Here is a 17,172-nt window from a genome sequence, read left to right as displayed (position 1 = left end):
TCCAGATGTGGGAGAAGTCTGTCTGGGGTGTTCCTTCAACCACACACTACCAGAAGGCTAGGCCTGGCTCAGCTGTTCTTTCATCAAGGCCCTGGGCAGCTTCTAAGACCTGCCTTTGGCTGAGGGCCTCATCAAATTCTACTTGAAGAGGGAGTTTGTGGGACAGGTCATCTCCCTGAGGACTGCCGGGTGCCCAGTCGGAGGGTTCTGGAACTTCCCTCCCACCACATCCCTTGGCATCCCACCTACTTGAGTCTTGCCCCTTCAGTGTTTACAGGGTGCTCACAGACTAGTGGAACTTCAGCTTCTTGCCCTGCCCGGCACAGACAAGGATAATAAAGGCATGAGCCAAGGGCGACACCTTGAGCTGCCCTGCAGTTCACAGTGCAAGTGGCAGGATGACGGGAGTCAGGCTCCATAAACGGAGAGCAAGTCACTGTGCTCCCTTTTCCTCCCCGCCATTTTCTGTCTCAAAGACAGTTGCCGTTCAACTGCCACACCCTCTCCTGTATTTTATTCATGTTTTCTGTTCACCAGAAAGCCAGCAGATTGGGCTCCTCCATCAGCAGGCCCCAGTCAATGAACATTGCTGTGTCAATCTCCAGTGGTTTCCACCACCATTCCTTGCCTTCACTCAAGTGGCCTGGGGCTCGCCTCCACCGCCCAGTTGGCAACTGAAACCCTCAGAACGCACCACAGGTTAGCTTCTTCTTGCCGGAAGCAGGATCAGGGTATATGGGGCCCCCATCTCCCCGCAACGCTCACATCTTCCAGCAATTTCTCTCCTTCCTATAGCAGCCACGTTACGATTTTAAGAAAATAAAGAGTAATATGCGACTCTGGAAAACGCACACATAGAACATCTAGAGAAGCTGGTGAAATCAGGATAAAGACTGCAATGCCAAACCACTCTGTTTGAGTAACTAGAACATTGAGAGGACCAGAGGAACTGTGGCTTAACGTAAAATGACATCCTTACCCAACTCCCGTTTAGCCTTTCATCATTTGCTGACAGAATTTCACATACGTTTACTCGCACATACCTCATAGCAGTCTGAAGAGTAAATATTTGAATGTAAGTGCAAGTCAGATGGGATCAAAGGGGACTTTACAGATTTTTCACAGCTCTGAAAGGTAGGCTGCATCTTCCAGTGGAAGAGGGCAGCTCATGGGCACTGTGTAGGGTCTGCGCTTCCTTCCCTCGGGGCGCATTTCACCAGCAGCACCTTGGGCTTTGGTTGGTGGGGGTCGCCACAGCTTCCTGGGACCATCCTAGGAGGCCAGGGCGCAGCAGGGTGAGCCTGGGGAATTGCCAGAACCTGGAGCCTGAGCTGGGAGTGTGTCTGAGGCACCTGTGCACCTGGGCTTCCGGCCACAGCCTAGGACAGTGAGGGAGGACACGGGGAGTCCCTTCAAACCCCAGAGGGGCTGCTCCAGAGCGTGAAGTCAGCCACCTTGGGGGAGCAACGACGAGGTGCCGAGAAGGAACTACTCCCCAGCTGTTCACACCGATCCTTGGATTTTTTTTCCCCTGGGAAACAAAGCTCATTTCACTGTTACATGGTTAAAAATGCAACCACCCTGACATGGATGTAAAAACAAACAAACAAAATTCACACCTGAGGTAGAAATAAACCACATTGTGGCTTCTTCTGAAATTAAGCTTTGATAAGACTGGGTGGGGAGGGTAGGTGGAGAGAAAGCCGAGGACGGGCACCCAGCTCCTGAGGCAAACAGTGCACGTGAGTGTGTGTGCACAAGTGCACATTTTAGCCAGGCATCAGGTTGTTTTTAAGTCCCTTTTCCAGAGATCAGTAACAAGGGGCCACATTTCTGCATAGCAATTCGTGGAATCAGATGCTGCCTCCATGAGCTGGGATCTTTTACTACATCTCTTGTCATTGTGTACTGTCTCTGGGCAGTTGAGCTGGAGCAACTACTCAGCTATGGGACAAGAGAATTTTCTCTTCAAGTTTCTTTCCCCAGACAGATCCTAAGAGGTGGTCTGTACCACTTTACAGATTTATTAAATGTCAACGAGGTGACTTTTGTAACAGTGATGCTTTGTACTAATATACCAAACATACCCAGCCCAAGAAAAATACAAACCCCACAGCTGCTTTCTTAAAACTCTCATGCCAATTCTGAAACCAGATACTATTTTTTTTTCCAGATACTATTGTCAGTTAAATAGGAATCAAAAAAGAGGTTTCAGGTAGGTAAATTAAAAACGAAGTTTCAGTTTCTGGAAAGAAACCGTTAACAATGATTGTCTCCAGGGGAGAAAAGTCAGTGACTGAGGATAAAAGCAGACTTACTTTTCTCTATATTCTCTTGTCCATTTTGAACTGTTTACCATGTGCATGGATTACCTATTCCAAAGAAAAATTTGTATTAAAGTAAGTGAAAATTAAATATTCAGAATCTAAACTGAAACTGTGAATACAGACTATCCCTGTTAAAGTGCTTTTTCTTAAACCTTCAAAATAAAGGGAAACAAGCTCTGCTATTTAAAAAAGCCCTCCCTCCTGCACCCCCCGCATTTCAATTGCTGTGTATAATTCCTTTGAGGAGCAGAGTAACCATGTGTGGGAGTTAAAAATGCATTTAATCATTTCCCCCCAAATTTGACAGAAGTGTGGCAAGGAGGGCCATCTGTTTTATTTGAATGAGAAATGACCCAGCATTCTGATTTCAATTAGCCTCTTTGTAGCTTTATGTCTGAGCTGGTTCCATGGGTAACAGTTCAAACTAAGTGTAGAGAGAAGCTGGCCAAGTTCTGCCAGTGCTGATTTGTTTTAACAACTGTCAATGAACATAGAACAAGTGTACAAGACGATGTTGCTGGAAGCACATTAAAATGCAAAATTTTACAGAATCAAAACCCCACATTCTGGAATCTGAGAGCTAAACAAAATATTGAAATAGTGTCTTTATATCATTATATCAAATAATTTAAATATTTAAAATCAGTATCACTTAATTCTTAGTTTCAAACGACAAATATACACCTACGACATGCAAAAGTCCTGTTATGCCGCGGGCCTGAACCGAAGATGATACAAGTAATGGTTCCTGCCCTTGAGAAGTGTGTGATCTATTTGGAAGGATAAGCCTGCAAAGTTATACAATAATTTGAGTAATATTTAAGACAATAATAGAACTGTCAAACATCAACATCAGTACTGAAAATATTATTATGAATTCTGAGGACGGAAAAGGAATACTTTAGTCAAAGGCTTTATATTGGAAGGGACACACACCGCAGGTTTACAAGGGTGGGTGCACTCCCTCTAGAATGGTCAAAGGTAACCCAATGATGCAACACTGCATTGGTGATGGTCCAAAGCCACTCCCATAGCTCTAGGGAAGCCAGCCTGAACCTCAGCTCCAGTTGTCACTGCCTCCCAGGGTGTGTTTGTCAAAAACACCAGATTTCTGGGCCCCCATCCTGCACAGGTTGACTGCCCAGTTCTCTGATAAATTCACGTAATGGGTCTCAAGGAAGTCATATGAATGGGGGAGGGGGAGAGTCATTTTTGATGGCAGCTAGTTTGTGCAATTACTGACATGCAATTTACTGGAAGTGTAACTGATCCACACTTTCCCACGGCACTCAGGTGTCCCCAGTCCTTACCATCTGCTTTCTTGATGTCCTTGTGACCTTGGTTCTGCAGCTTCAACAGTTTCTCAACATGTCCCTCCTCAAGGAGTCGGCCAGTTCTCCAAAGCCACATCATCCAGGGCAGAGGAGTCATGGTGGTGATGGCCACTGAGAGGTGACCCTGTGGCAGGGCCCTGGCTCAGCCGCAGAACCACGAGATGGATTCTGAGTCCCCAGCTCCTTCCACCCGAGCACTGCGGAAGCAGGAAACAGGGAACTTTCCACAGTGCGGCTAACCCAGCCCCACCTGCTTAGTTTACTGCTGTACATGAGACAGTCCCAGTCAACATGCTGCAAAACGGTTATTTCTTAACTCTAGGAAATCCAAATTAAGACAATGTAATCATAAAGAAGAAGAATTGCTAGTCATTGTTAATGTACAGATCATAAAAACTGATTTTTAAAAAAAATAAAAAATACTGTATTTTGAAAAACAGGTAAAAAATATGAAATTCTTAATGGTAATGCAGTAAGGCTCATATTAACTACTATACTTACATAATTTATCTGGCTAGATATGCATGATTAAAATTTCTGTTACTGCCTAATAGTGAAAAATTTTAGTTTTGTTACAAAGCCCAGGAGACTGGAATTTCATTTTGCTCAAAACTCAGAAAGTATTACATTAGCAAAAATCAGTAAAATCTGATATAATAGTATAAATCATTAAAAACACCATTGGTAAATGGATTTACAGAATCTCCATGAATATGCAATGAAGACGTTTTTACAATATTTATTAAGATAACAATTTTATAAATTGAAAGACTCAGAGGCACATAGTTTAAAAGGCCAATACCATGGGAATAATGAAGTCAACACAGAAAAGAAGATATGAACAGTTACAACCAAGACAAGATTTTTTTAAAAGCCACATCCCCCCAATACACATCATACGAACTATCCTTCAAAATTACCATGATAAAAAGTTACTTCCTTCAAAGAAAAATAATTCTTTCCACCTACCAAGCCTAGAAAATCCTATTTACAATGAACTGTCCTGTATTTCATCAGTATTGTTTAATATGGCCTCTTCTATTTTGTCACTAGAAGTACTGAAAATTTTATAGCTATTATATTTACAAATACACATAATATTTAAATTTGCTCTTCACTGAGAACAACTGAATATATACTTAATCAAATCACAATACAAATGTTTTAGTGTTGATAATACATTCTGTGGAGACAGGTGTATGAGGAGAGCTGTATTTAGAATTATGTTGTTTCTGAAGGATTACTAGGCCAATAAGTCTGATAAAACTCAAGGTAGTCACAAAAACAGGTCTTCGTTGATGAAGAATTTAATTTATTTCTGTTTTAACTGGACACACGGGGCTTCTTCAGTCAACCTTCACCACACTGTATATTTTGGTAACAAACCAAAAGCATGCAAAGAAGCCAATTGTTCCTATAAAAGAAAAAACAAAAATAAATCCCTTTTCAAAGGCAGCTTCATGATTTACACAAAAATACAGGCTTAAAATGATTGGTTCCTTAAAAAAAGTCACAAAACTATAAATCATTACTTAACAGGAATATCCCATAGATCCGTGAACTTTTTTGAAATATACAGAACTATAAACTACAGAATAATTCAAATCAAATTTCTTACAGAAATTGATAGAAAAAAACTTTTTATGCTATAAGATTATTGAAAGCTTTCTGTAATATATTCTTTTTCTTATTACATGGAAAAGGCTAAAATTGAAGATGAAAAGGATGCCAATTTTACTTTTCTATTTAAGAATATTTTCATTTTTTTTCCCCACGTCTTTTTTTGGGAGTATAATCGCTTTACAATGTTGCACTAGTTTCTGCTGTATAACAAAGTGAATCAGCTATATGTATACATATATCCCCATATCCCCTCCCTCTTGCACCTCTCTCCCACCCTTCCTTAAAAAACTAAAAACAGAACTACCATACGACCCAGCACAGCAATACCACTACTGGGCATATACCCTGAGAAAACCATAATTCAAAAAGAGACATGGGGCTTCCCTGGTGGCGCAGTGGTTGAGAGTCCGCCTGCCAATGCAGGGGACACGGGTTTGTGCCCCGGTCCGGGAAGATCCCACATGCCACGGAGCGGCTGGGCCCGTGAGCCAAGGCCGCTGAGCCTGCGCGTCTGGAGCCTGTGCTCCGCAATGGGAGAGGCCACAACAGTGAGAGGCCTGCATACCGCAAAAAAAAAAAAAAAAAAAAAAAAAGAGACATGTACCACAGTGTTCATTGCAGCACTATTTACAATACCCAGGACATGGAAGCAGCCTAAATGCCCATCGACAGATGAATGAATAAAGCAGATGTGGCACATATATACAATGGAATATTACTCAGCCATGAAAAAGAAATGAAATTGAGTTATTTGTAGTGAGGGGGATGGACCTCGAGTCTGTCATACAGAGTGAAGTAAGTCAGAAAGAATATTTTCTTATCACAAAATGGAAAACTGCCATTTAATTAATTCAACATATGATGTGAATGGCTTAAATATCAGAATATCAGATTCACAGAGTAATTAAATGGGGATACTTTCTAAGTACAGTTAGCAGGAAGGATCAGTTTTCAAAGAATTATAATAAAATAACTCAAAAAGATTTTACAATGTGTTGAAAGTGATATGATTAGAATAGTAACAAAGGCACACCCCCTCTGAAATGAGAGGTGGTGTGGTACTGGAGGACAGAGCAGCTCTGTCATGAGCTGTGTGTATCATCTTTGGATTAGACACCTGGAATCTCCAAGCCCATTTCTTTATCTTATTTAAGAGAGATAATTTTATCTGCCCTATCTCCATAGACTGTTATTACAGTAAATGAGATGATTCATGAAAAAATACATGCCTTAATTTTCAGGTGCTTTCATCCCTCTAGATTCCAAAAAATCTGAATGCTAGATAGGTGACAAAAATGAGGCTCCAAGGGGTTACGTAACTGTCTAATGGCCTGTGGCTGGTAAGAAAGGCCAGAATTCAAATTCACTTTTTCTGACTTCAAGTGTAGTATTCTTTTAAACTATACCATGCTTAGATTTACTAAACATAAATTCAGAGACTCTGTTTTGCAAGAGAATATATATTAAATTGTGAAACTAACCCTTTTTTTGTTTTGTTTTGTGGTACACGGGCCTCTCACTGCTGTGGCCTCTCCCGTTGCGAAGCACAGGCTCCGGACGCTCAGGCTCAGCGGCCATGGCTCACGGGCCCAGTCGCTCCACGGCATGTGGGATCTTCCCGGACCGGGGCACGAACCCGTGTCCCCTGCATTGGCAGGCGGATTCTCAACCACTGCGCCACCAGGGAAGCCCGAAACTAACCCATTTTTAAAGCTGAGGCATAGCTTTTTTTCCAAGATTACCCCCTGAGAAATAGTCAATAGGTAGGGGTGCAGAAGAATACAGAAGGAGATATATACATGCCCCTTGTGGAAGCTTTATCTTTAAAGTTCCAACAGTTTTCACCATTGTTTTAAATGTAATATAAACAGAAAGTATTAAAGTAGATTTTCTAAGCCAAGAGACTATACATGGGCCATTACTACAGAAGTTATGAATGTTATTATTCTCACATCACACATGTACCGAGTACCTACTCTGTGCACGTCATGCACACTGTGTGTGTTTTGGAGGACACACAAATACACCTTTTGGATATTCAAAGGGTCATTATTAAGACTTGGGAAGAGGTTGGGGTTAACTTTGGAAAAGTAATGGTGAAAACATAAATATATTTAAACAATCTTATGGTTAGCAAGAACTTCAAGATAATAGAAGGTATTTTAAGATGAGAAAAAACATTTTATCATCATACTAGCAACCCTAAGAAAGTTAAGTTTATTTTGTTAACAAAATACTGCTAGTATTTTATTTTGTTCTTAATATTGAATAGATATAGTGTACATACTAAAAGTGGTATCTTTCCTTATGTGACAGAACAATTATTTTGTCTTGTATAATAGACTGACTTAAATAAAAGGTGTCAGTTCAGAGTCCTGAAATAAATATGGATGTCCCCACTTTAGAAAAATGCAAGACACTGAAAGGGCTCAGCACTCCTATGTAGAGAACCTTTTCCACAAAGTGAAATACACTAAAAGTTACTGGCTTAACTGGTTGATTCAATTTGATGTGGCTCCAGAATTTAGATTACAAAATTTGTTTTACTCTAAGTAAGTAAAAATATGACACTTTAAATATCAAGAACAATAAAGTTCAGGTGATGGTTAAATTATCTTTATAACATATGCCTGGAAAAACAACAAGACGTTCACCAAGATCATTATTTTTTGTGTGTAGCAAGGAATAAATTACTCTATATATGCATGCATGGACACAAATACAGATGCACAAAAACAGTAATCCTCGTTTCACAGGCTATTACTGTTTTACAGACATTTATTAATTAAGACTTATGGCTATGGACCTAAATCTATCACATAGCATCAAGATATGCACCCCCCAACTCCTACCCCACTATGTCTGACCAATGAACGACCTGCAGTACAGAATTGATGTAAGTGCCTAAAGCTTGTTACATACTGACATAGCAACAGGGGTACTTCAAAACTCTACCTAATTTTCTTAAATGTTAACAGATGAGTAAAAAATAGAAAAGTTCTAATTTTTTAGAAAGTTTTTTTCTGGGACTTCCCTGGAGGTCCAGTGGTTAAGACTCCGTGCTTCCAGTGCAGGGGGCACAGGTTTGATCCCTGGTCGGGGAACTAAGATCCCACATGCCGTGAGGCCAAAAATAAAAACTTAAAAAAAAAAATTTTTAAGTTTTTTTCTTTTGACTCCTATATTTCCTCACATAGCATGCAACACAATCTTAGATAAAATTTTAGATGTACATTTTTTATGACAAAGAAAGGTCCCTCCAATCTTTTTTTTTTTTTTTTGGTGTAGCCCTTCCACAAATGCTGACCAAGCACCCACAGGGCTCTGAGATACAGAAAACTTATCTAGGTAGACAGAGAAGATATACACATAGAAATACCAATATAAAGCACACTGTGTCCCATTAGGTACTTGGATTTTAAAGTGGAGATATAAAACTGTAGTTTAAAACTTCTGGAATAAGGGATGTCCTACGATTATCTTTTCTTGATATCATTTATTCTCAATCTCATCTTGACTTCACGGCCTCAATTTCTACTTACTCCTAAACTTAGGTAGTTAGAGCTTTTTATGCTATTTCTGAAATGAGCAGAAGCACGACTGTTCCACTAAGCGATTAACAGGGGAAAACCTTGAGAACTACTGGTTGAGATGCCCCTGTACTTGCAGCACAACAATGGACCCCGTTTAGTCTTCTCCCTTAGGTTCTGTTTTCTCACCTTCGGTTTACCGATATTCACCTCACAGGGAGGCAGACCAAACTATGCTTAGCTGCACTCAAAACTAAATACAGGAGCACTGAGTAGCCACAAGCTTTCATGCAATTGTAATTTGCCTAAGAACTTATAATTTGGATGCAAGTTAAAATAATTGTAATCTGCCTGAAAACTTATTGACTAAAAATAACTCGTTCTAATTCTTACCTGTAAAAAGAAAGAAGATCAAAACCATTATCATGGTATAACCAAAGTACAGAATTGTACTTGCTGTTCCTGTGATTTGCAGTTTTGAAAAGAAGTAGTGTATTGCATATATTAAGAAATAAACTGCAGTAAAGCCACTGGTAAGGAATGAACGCCATTGCCAATGATAATCCTGGGTAGAAAAGAAAAAAATGAAAGATCAAGAAATACTTTCCAATTAATAGATAACATGTACTGGAATGAAGTTATAAAGCAAACATAGCTAAGTGAAATAGCACCCCAAATCTAATTTTTGCTATTGGTTCCAGTCTCTTTCTCACACTGAACTTTGCTAATTTCTCTCCTCACTAAAGGTGCTGAGAAGCACCCTCTACCTTTGATGGAACTACTTAAAGACTGGCTAAGAACGTTTAGAAAAATCTTAAACAGTTTATGAATAATGAAGCATTAGGCTATATTTTAAAATGTATGTTTCCCAAAAAGAAAAGAAATATACGAAGAGCTTAGTTACATAATTCAAAATTAGTATTACTTATAGTCTAGTCATCTCTATATTAGGAAGATTATGCTCAAAAAAAAAAACCTGGTTGAAACCCATTTTTAGTTATTACTAACAATTTATATAAGGTAGGTTTTTAAATACAGCTTCTCTTACTTTTACATAAAGTGGCTTACAGCTTAGCAAGAGATCTTCTAAAAGATACTTCACTATCTTACCCTTTGGAATATGTAAAAAATATATATATTTCAAAAGTACACCAAGATTAGAAAATCCTAAAGATTCCACACACGAAAATTTCTACAACTAATAAATGAACTCAGCAAAGTTGCAGGGTACAAGATCAACATGAAAATCAGTGTTTTCATATACTGACAATGAACGATCCAGAAAAGGAAGTTTAAAAAATTATTCCATTTACAGCAGCATCCAAAAGAAAAAAATACCTAGGAATAAATTTAACCAAGGAGGTGAAAGACTTATACACTGAAAACTACAAAACACTGCTAAAAAAAAATTAAAGATGATTTAAATAAATGGAAAGCCATCTGCTTTTATGGATCAGAAGACTTAATATTGTTAAGATGGCAACACTCTCCAAAGCAACCTACAGATTCAATGCAATCCCTATCAAAATTCCAACAACCTTCTTAGCAAAAATGAAAAAGCCAATCCTCAGAGTCATAGGAAATTGCAAAGGGCCCTAAAGAGCCAAAATAATCTTCAAAAAGAAGAACGAGGTTGGAGGACTTACCTTTCCCAATTTCAAAACGTAAAATGAAGCCATGGTAATCAAAACAGTGTGGTGTTGGCATAAAAACAGCATATATACCACTGGAACAGAACTGAGACTCCAGAAATAAACCCACACCATCTATGGGCCAATGTGTTTTCAACAAGGTTGCCAAGGCCATTTAATAAGGAAAGAATAATTTCTTCAACAAAAGGTGCTGGGAAAACTGGATAGCCACATGAAAAGAATGAAGTTGGACCCCTAACTAATACCACATACAGAAATTAATTCAAAATGGATCAATGATCTAAAACCATAAACTTGGAAGAAAACATGGGGGTAAATCTTCACGACCTTGGATTTAAGCAATGAATTCTTAGAAACAAAAGAAAAAATAGATAAATCGGACCCTCTAAATTAAAAGTTTGGTGCAAAAGACATCATTAAGAAAGTGAAAAGACAGGCTACAGAATGGGAGAAAAAATTTACAAATCATGTATGTGATAAAGGTCTAGTATCCAGAATATAGAAAGAACTCTAACAATTAAACAAAAAGATAAACAACCCAACTTACAAATGGGCAAAGGAATTAGACATTTCACCAAACAAGATACCCAAGAAAATATGCTCATCATCATTAGTCATTGGGGAAATGAAAATCAAAACCACAGTGAGATACCACTTCACACCTTCTAGGATGGCTATACTTTAAAAACCCAGAAAATAGCAAGTATTGGCAAGGATGTAGAGAAACTGGAACACTTGTGCATTGCTAGTAGGAATGTAAAATGGTGCAGCCACTGTGGAAAAAACAGTTTGATGGTTCCTCAAAAAGTTAAACAAAGAATAACCGTATGACTCAGCAATACCACTCCAACATATATACCCCAAAGAACTGGAAACAGGTACCCAAATAAATATTTGTACACGAACATTCATAGCAGCACTATTCACAATAACCGAAAGGTGGAAACAAACCTAATGTGTATCAATGAATGAATGAATAAACAAACTGGAGTACATCTATCTATGCAATGGAATATTACTTGGCTATAAAAAGGAATGAAGCACTGATACATGCTACAGTGTGATGAACCTTAAAACATTCTGCTAAGTGAAGGAAGCCAGACACAAAAGTCACACATAATGTATGATTCCATTTACATGAAATATCCAGAACAGATAAATCTGCAGAGACAGAAGCAGATTGGTGGTTGCCAGGGTCTGAAGGGGAGAGAAGAACGGGAAGTAACTACTTAATGGGTATGGGATTTTATTTAGGGTTGATGAAAATATTTTGAGACAGAGAGAGTGGGTGCACAACACTGTATATGTAGTACGTGCCACTGAATTGTTCACTTTAAAATGGTTGATTTCATGTTACGTGAACTTAACCTCAATTTTTTAAAAAAGCGTCTCAAGTTTAACAAAGTCAGATTTTATCTCCTGTATAGAAAACAACTATAAAAGAATGATTTAACACAATCTAAATCTTTAAAAGTCACCTAAGGACACCAACACACATCACCATGTTGCCAAGTATATAACTCATAACAATGTAATCTCTGAAATGTTTTAATGAATTTTTCCACTTAAAATGTTTATTTTCACTGAATTTTCAGTCTACCAGTGTCTGTATCACAAAAAAAAGAATATTAATTTTAAAGTCAGACAGTTAAAGAATAAAAATTCAGCAAAATGTGTTATTCTCAGGAAATTAACATTTTAAAGTTAAGCTCTAAATAAATAAATATACTGAATTAGGATACTATCTTAATTCAATCTTAAAGAAGGCTACATTCGATTTAGGAATACAGGTCAATTTCTACCTTAATAACACATATTTACAGAAATCACTTCAATTACAGTTAAGTCCCCTACATATGAACCTTCAAGTTGAGAACTTTCAAAGATGCGAATGTGCACCTGGTTCCAGCAAGGAACCAGCACCTGACCTGTGCCATCAGCGTCAGGCGTGAGTGAAATTGCAGCTTGCCCTCCGTCTCCTGTTGCTGACGATCCTTCAGCTCTACCATCTCCCCCTCCCCCTCCCTCCTCCAGTCAGTAACTCTTCTTGTCTGTCCACTCGATGCCAGTCCTTGTACCCCAATTGTTGTATTGTACTACTGTACTTTTCAAGGTGCTGTACTGTAAGATTAAAAATGATTTATTTTTTCTGTTTGTTTTTTATGTATTATTTGTGTGAAAAGTATTATAAACCTATTACAGTACAGTACTATATAGCCGACTGTGTTAGTTGGGTACCTAGGCTAACTTTGTTGGACTTATGAACAAACTGGACTTACGAACGCGCTCTTGGAACAGAACTCGTTCGTATGTAGGGGTCTTACTGTAATAGTATTCAAAGTGGCCTTATGCCAAAATTATAAATACTGTCCACAAATTAACGTAATTGAATATTGCTAATACATACCTCTGCACATAGGTGGAAATAGCAAAGAAGTATAGTTGCTTCAGAACAGGTAATAACCAAAATGATAAACACCAGGAACAGGAAGCCAAACATGTAATACATCTGGTGTGACCTATAATCAAACATGTCAAGATGAAGCTATAAATTATTTTCTCTTTGACACAGTAAATGACACAATCTTCTCATTTTTCTTGAACTGAAAATGTTTGCTTTTTCTCCCAACTAATCAAAGACAAATTCTCGTAGATTTAGACAGTGACGGGGCGGGGGCGGGGCAAGGGGAGGAAGGATGCAGCAGTGCTATTGGACTCTGCCTTCCTGTTGAGGGAGAACCTAAAACTCTTATTTATTCAAATACGCTTAGCCAATCTGTCTACTGGTGAGTCAGACAAATTTGATTAAAAAATTAATATGAAGACAGAGCCAAACTAAGAAAAGGTTACATTTGGTACATATTGTTTCTTATCATATATGATAAAAATCAGTTGAACTTGGAAAAAACACTAACGGTCAGGAATGAAAGACAAGTTCTAATTACTAAAAAGCTCCAATTTAGTTCTGACAATGCTACCTGGAACCTTGGCACTTTCTGTAACATATGTCAATGCGATCAAATAAGGATCATGATATACTGCAATGTACACACCCTAACAGTGAGGCTCGAAATTGCCACTATGTGCTTTCCCATTCGAACAAGAAATCAGAGAATGAAGGGATCTTGGGATAAGAAACGACTTTGTGATTTTTTCCCCCCTTTGGCTGTACCATGCGGCTTGTGGGATCTTAGTTCCCCAGGCCCTCAGCAGTGAAAGTGCAGAGTCCTAACCACTGGACCACCAGGGGATGCCCAAGAAACGACTTTGAAAGTTGTCTAGCTCAACCCTTCCTCCAATGCTGGCTTGAATACACTCTATCAAGAGCTCAGAGCATCTCCTCTGAAGCACTACAGATGACTTATTAAAGAGCACAGATTTGGAGAGATTTAGGTTAATTTTCTGCCATATAGAAAATGTAGCTGTGTGACACAGGCAAATTACTTAACCTCCAAAATCTCATTTTCACCTCTGTAAAATGGGATAATACCCACTTTACAGAGGTCTGAGAATTAAGTAAGAAATAATAAGCACTTGATTAATAATAACTTATCACAATTATTCTTTCTCACACTGAAAAGATAACCTTTTGTCTCTTAAGATTTCTGATAATTGGAGAATGGCTTACATTTATCAGGTATAAATAGTAATACATATAAACAAAAAGAGAAAGCTAGTACTACATATAATGGGAATGGGAATAAGAGGACTTGACTTAGTCCTTAGCTTACCAAATACTATTCAGAATGAAGAAAAGCTGTATAAAGATGCACCCAAAGGGCAAAATCCCTCCCATGATAATACCAGGTAACGGCTTTGTGTAGAAGGACTGCTCAGGAATTTGACGTGGAATCTGATTGGTTCGAACTGGGTGTTCAATGGCCTTCAGAAAAAAACAAAAGAAAGGATTCATAATTATATATCTATAATCTAGTACAGAAAGGAAAAAATTCTTCTCTGTACTAGATTATTTGCCTGCTTTTTCTCAGCTTCCATGATGACACGAATGGCGACACAGTCTACCTGAGTCATCCAGATGACATTTGTATTTAGAAGCAACAAACCAGATACCATCAGGTACAATATTCAGTCTGTCTTCTGGAACAAGCCACCACTGTTTCCAGCAGTGATCCAATGACTAATGGCTTCAGACAAAGTAAGGAATACACAGAAGGAGATAATATAGTACTCAGAAAATAGTACTTAATAAAAAGATAGAGTTAAGTTTTTCCTTTTAATTACATACTTGCTGTAAGAAATCAGCTGGTTCTGAAATTGTGGTCAATGTATTTTTTTTGGAGATGGACAGTGTCATCTTTATTAAAATTGCTCAATTTTACTAAGACTTAAGAACACGAAGAAGATAATGAATGGCTCTATGAAGCTTTATAATCCTAAATTATTGGTGATGTTCTCAATTATTCTCCCTTTCGTAACACATTACATGGTAGTATAAAAACAAATGGAACCTAAAGTACCTAAACATAGTTACATAAGAGGAAAAAAGAGTACATATGCAGAAATTCATTTCCTTGCAAAAAAGTTCAAAAACATACTTCTATAGGTTTTGTGATGACATATCAAAATTTAAAACTTGATATTCTCATTGAGATTATACTCCTGTGGACTAGATTATTTTACATGTAGGTATATGTGTATATAGGCAGAGACCCACTAAATCGTTCTTCAATTTTTATATTTTTAGAATTTTAAGTACTTATTTAATCTATTTAATTAAAAAAATTTCAAACCATATCAGTTTACTACTTATGCTATATAGATTTTAAGTCATGAATTAAACAAAATGCCAAAGAACTGAAAAATCTTTTAGTAGCCTGGCATGGTAGGTGCAGTGGAGACTCTGAAGTCTCTTGAAAGTCAAAGTAGATAAGTTTCTTCCAAGGTTTTTCCAGGTCCCCTCACAAAGTGTACTACACTACGTAATTTCTCTTAACCTTGTGGAGATACTTTCAGAGGAGAGCAAAGATAGCGAAGTGGAGTTAGAGGAGGACACTGAAGAATTCTCATTTTCCTCTTAGCGTGAGGTTAGAAAGGGGGCAGCAGAGATGGAGACCGAAAGACTGGAGGGAGGGACTGAGACTTGATTATAATATTTCTTAAAATCAAATATTAGCAGGTAAGCATATAAAATTTATTCCAAAGCTACATATTAAAAAAATTGCTACTCTTACTGTATAGTCACTTTTCTTACAGCTTCACTTCCTAACCCATACTCAGTTTTACCCAGTTTACTTAGTTAAGTAATATAGATTAGAAACACTATGGCTAAGAAAAAAATGCATGTACTTTTTAGGTTAAAAAAAAGTAATTATTTTTAATGTAACACATTCAAATTTTTCTTTAGTTTAAATTAGCATTTCATTTCCTATTAATCCATTTTAGCTTCCGTTTCCATTTACTTACAAAACTTTGAAATCTAAGTTTACATCCATAACCTCTCTCTACCACACTCTTCTGAGTACTATTTTAAGAAGGACTGCAGTCAAACTAGGAAGTCATCAATTTTCTATGAAATCCAGATCCCACAGGACTAGTTTGTATCTTTTAGATACCTATGTCTTTTAAGGTGGCACATGCTAACTTCCACAGTTGAGATTCATTTGAATAAGTTAACACCTATAAACTTACATTCTTCTTAAAACCAAAGTATGCACCAATAAATGTTAGAGGCACAGATATGCAGAACCAAAGAGCCAATATGGCAACCAATGTCCCGAAAGGAATAGATGCTGAAGATCCTTCTCCCCAGAGAATCAGATTCATTATAAAGAAGTCAGCAAACACAATCCTGAAAGACACAATAGGTTTTTGGGTAAAACCTGACGTGGAAGCAAAATGATATAGTAGCAATCATATGTAGTTAATATCATGATTTCTGTGTTATACACAAGGAAAGTGGAACTGCTGAGCCATAGGGTATGTGAATTTAAAACTTTAGTAGAAACTGCCGAGTTGCTCTTCAGATTGGTTTTGCCTGACTTAAACTCCTACCAGCAGCTTATGAAATTTACCTCTTTCCATATTTTCATCATGCTTGGGATTGTTAACTTTGTTGTTTTAATTTGCATTTCCTATTGACAACTGCAGCTGAGCATCCTTGTGTTTGTTGGCTTTCTAGGCTCCGGAAGCACAGGCTCAGCGGCCACGGCTCACAGGCCCAGCCGCTCCGCGGCACGTGGGATCCTCCCACACCGGGGCACGAACCCGCGTCCCCTGCACCAGCAGGCGGACCCCCAACCACTGCACCACCAGGGAAGCCCCACTGCTCATTTTTCATTTGGGTCGCAGGGCTTTTGCAAAGTCACATATGTGAGTTATTTATATATGCTAGCAACTAACTCCTTGTTAAATACCTTTCTCCTAGTTTATGACTTTTAAGAACCCAAACATATGTGTACTTCGTCCCTTTCAGTCATTCTTCTATGAGCACATTTTTAAAACATGGCTGTAATAATACTATAATCACTTCTGTATACCGCCCCCCCACACACAGTTTTTAATGTTATCAAAGTGATCAATTTTTTCCTTTACCTTTTGTGTAACTTAAGAAAGCCTTTCCTAACCCAGGCTCATAAAAATACTCCTCTAAATTTTTGTCTAATTGTTACACCCGTTACATTTGGGTTTTAATCCACCTGGAACTGTTCTGTGTATACATGGTCTACTTCTGTGTTCTCTAACCTGG

The 17,172-nt window shown here is 38.1% G+C and overlaps 1 protein-coding gene across 2 annotated transcripts in view; it reads right to left on the bottom strand.

Annotated features, from left to right (window-relative positions):
* Window positions 1–4,384: 4,384 nt before the first annotated feature.
* Window positions 4,385–17,172, bottom strand: part of TM9SF2 (transmembrane 9 superfamily member 2) — a 57,665-nt gene continuing 44,877 nt past the window's right edge. The window contains exons 13-17 of one of the 2 annotated variants that reach the window (XM_019920922.3): window positions 16,116–16,275; window positions 14,198–14,349; window positions 12,874–12,985; window positions 9,208–9,379; window positions 4,385–5,075 (exon numbers count right to left, since the gene is read on the bottom strand). In XM_019920922.3, the coding sequence (XP_019776481.2) occupies window positions 5,008–5,075; window positions 9,208–9,379; window positions 12,874–12,985; window positions 14,198–14,349; window positions 16,116–16,275 (664 nt within the window). In that variant the 3' untranslated portion in view covers window positions 4,385–5,007. The remainder of the gene's footprint in view (window positions 5,076–9,207; window positions 9,380–12,873; window positions 12,986–14,197; window positions 14,350–16,115; window positions 16,276–17,172) is intronic. The other variant, XM_073795377.1, reaches the window with a different exon arrangement.

Source organism: Tursiops truncatus, chromosome 18, assembly GCF_011762595.2.
Source record: "Tursiops truncatus isolate mTurTru1 chromosome 18, mTurTru1.mat.Y, whole genome shotgun sequence".
Classification (NCBI taxonomy): Eukaryota; Metazoa; Chordata; class Mammalia; order Artiodactyla; family Delphinidae; genus Tursiops; species Tursiops truncatus.
Note: the sequence above shows the minus strand (reverse complement) of the source record. Positions and strands in the feature narration are given on the sequence as shown.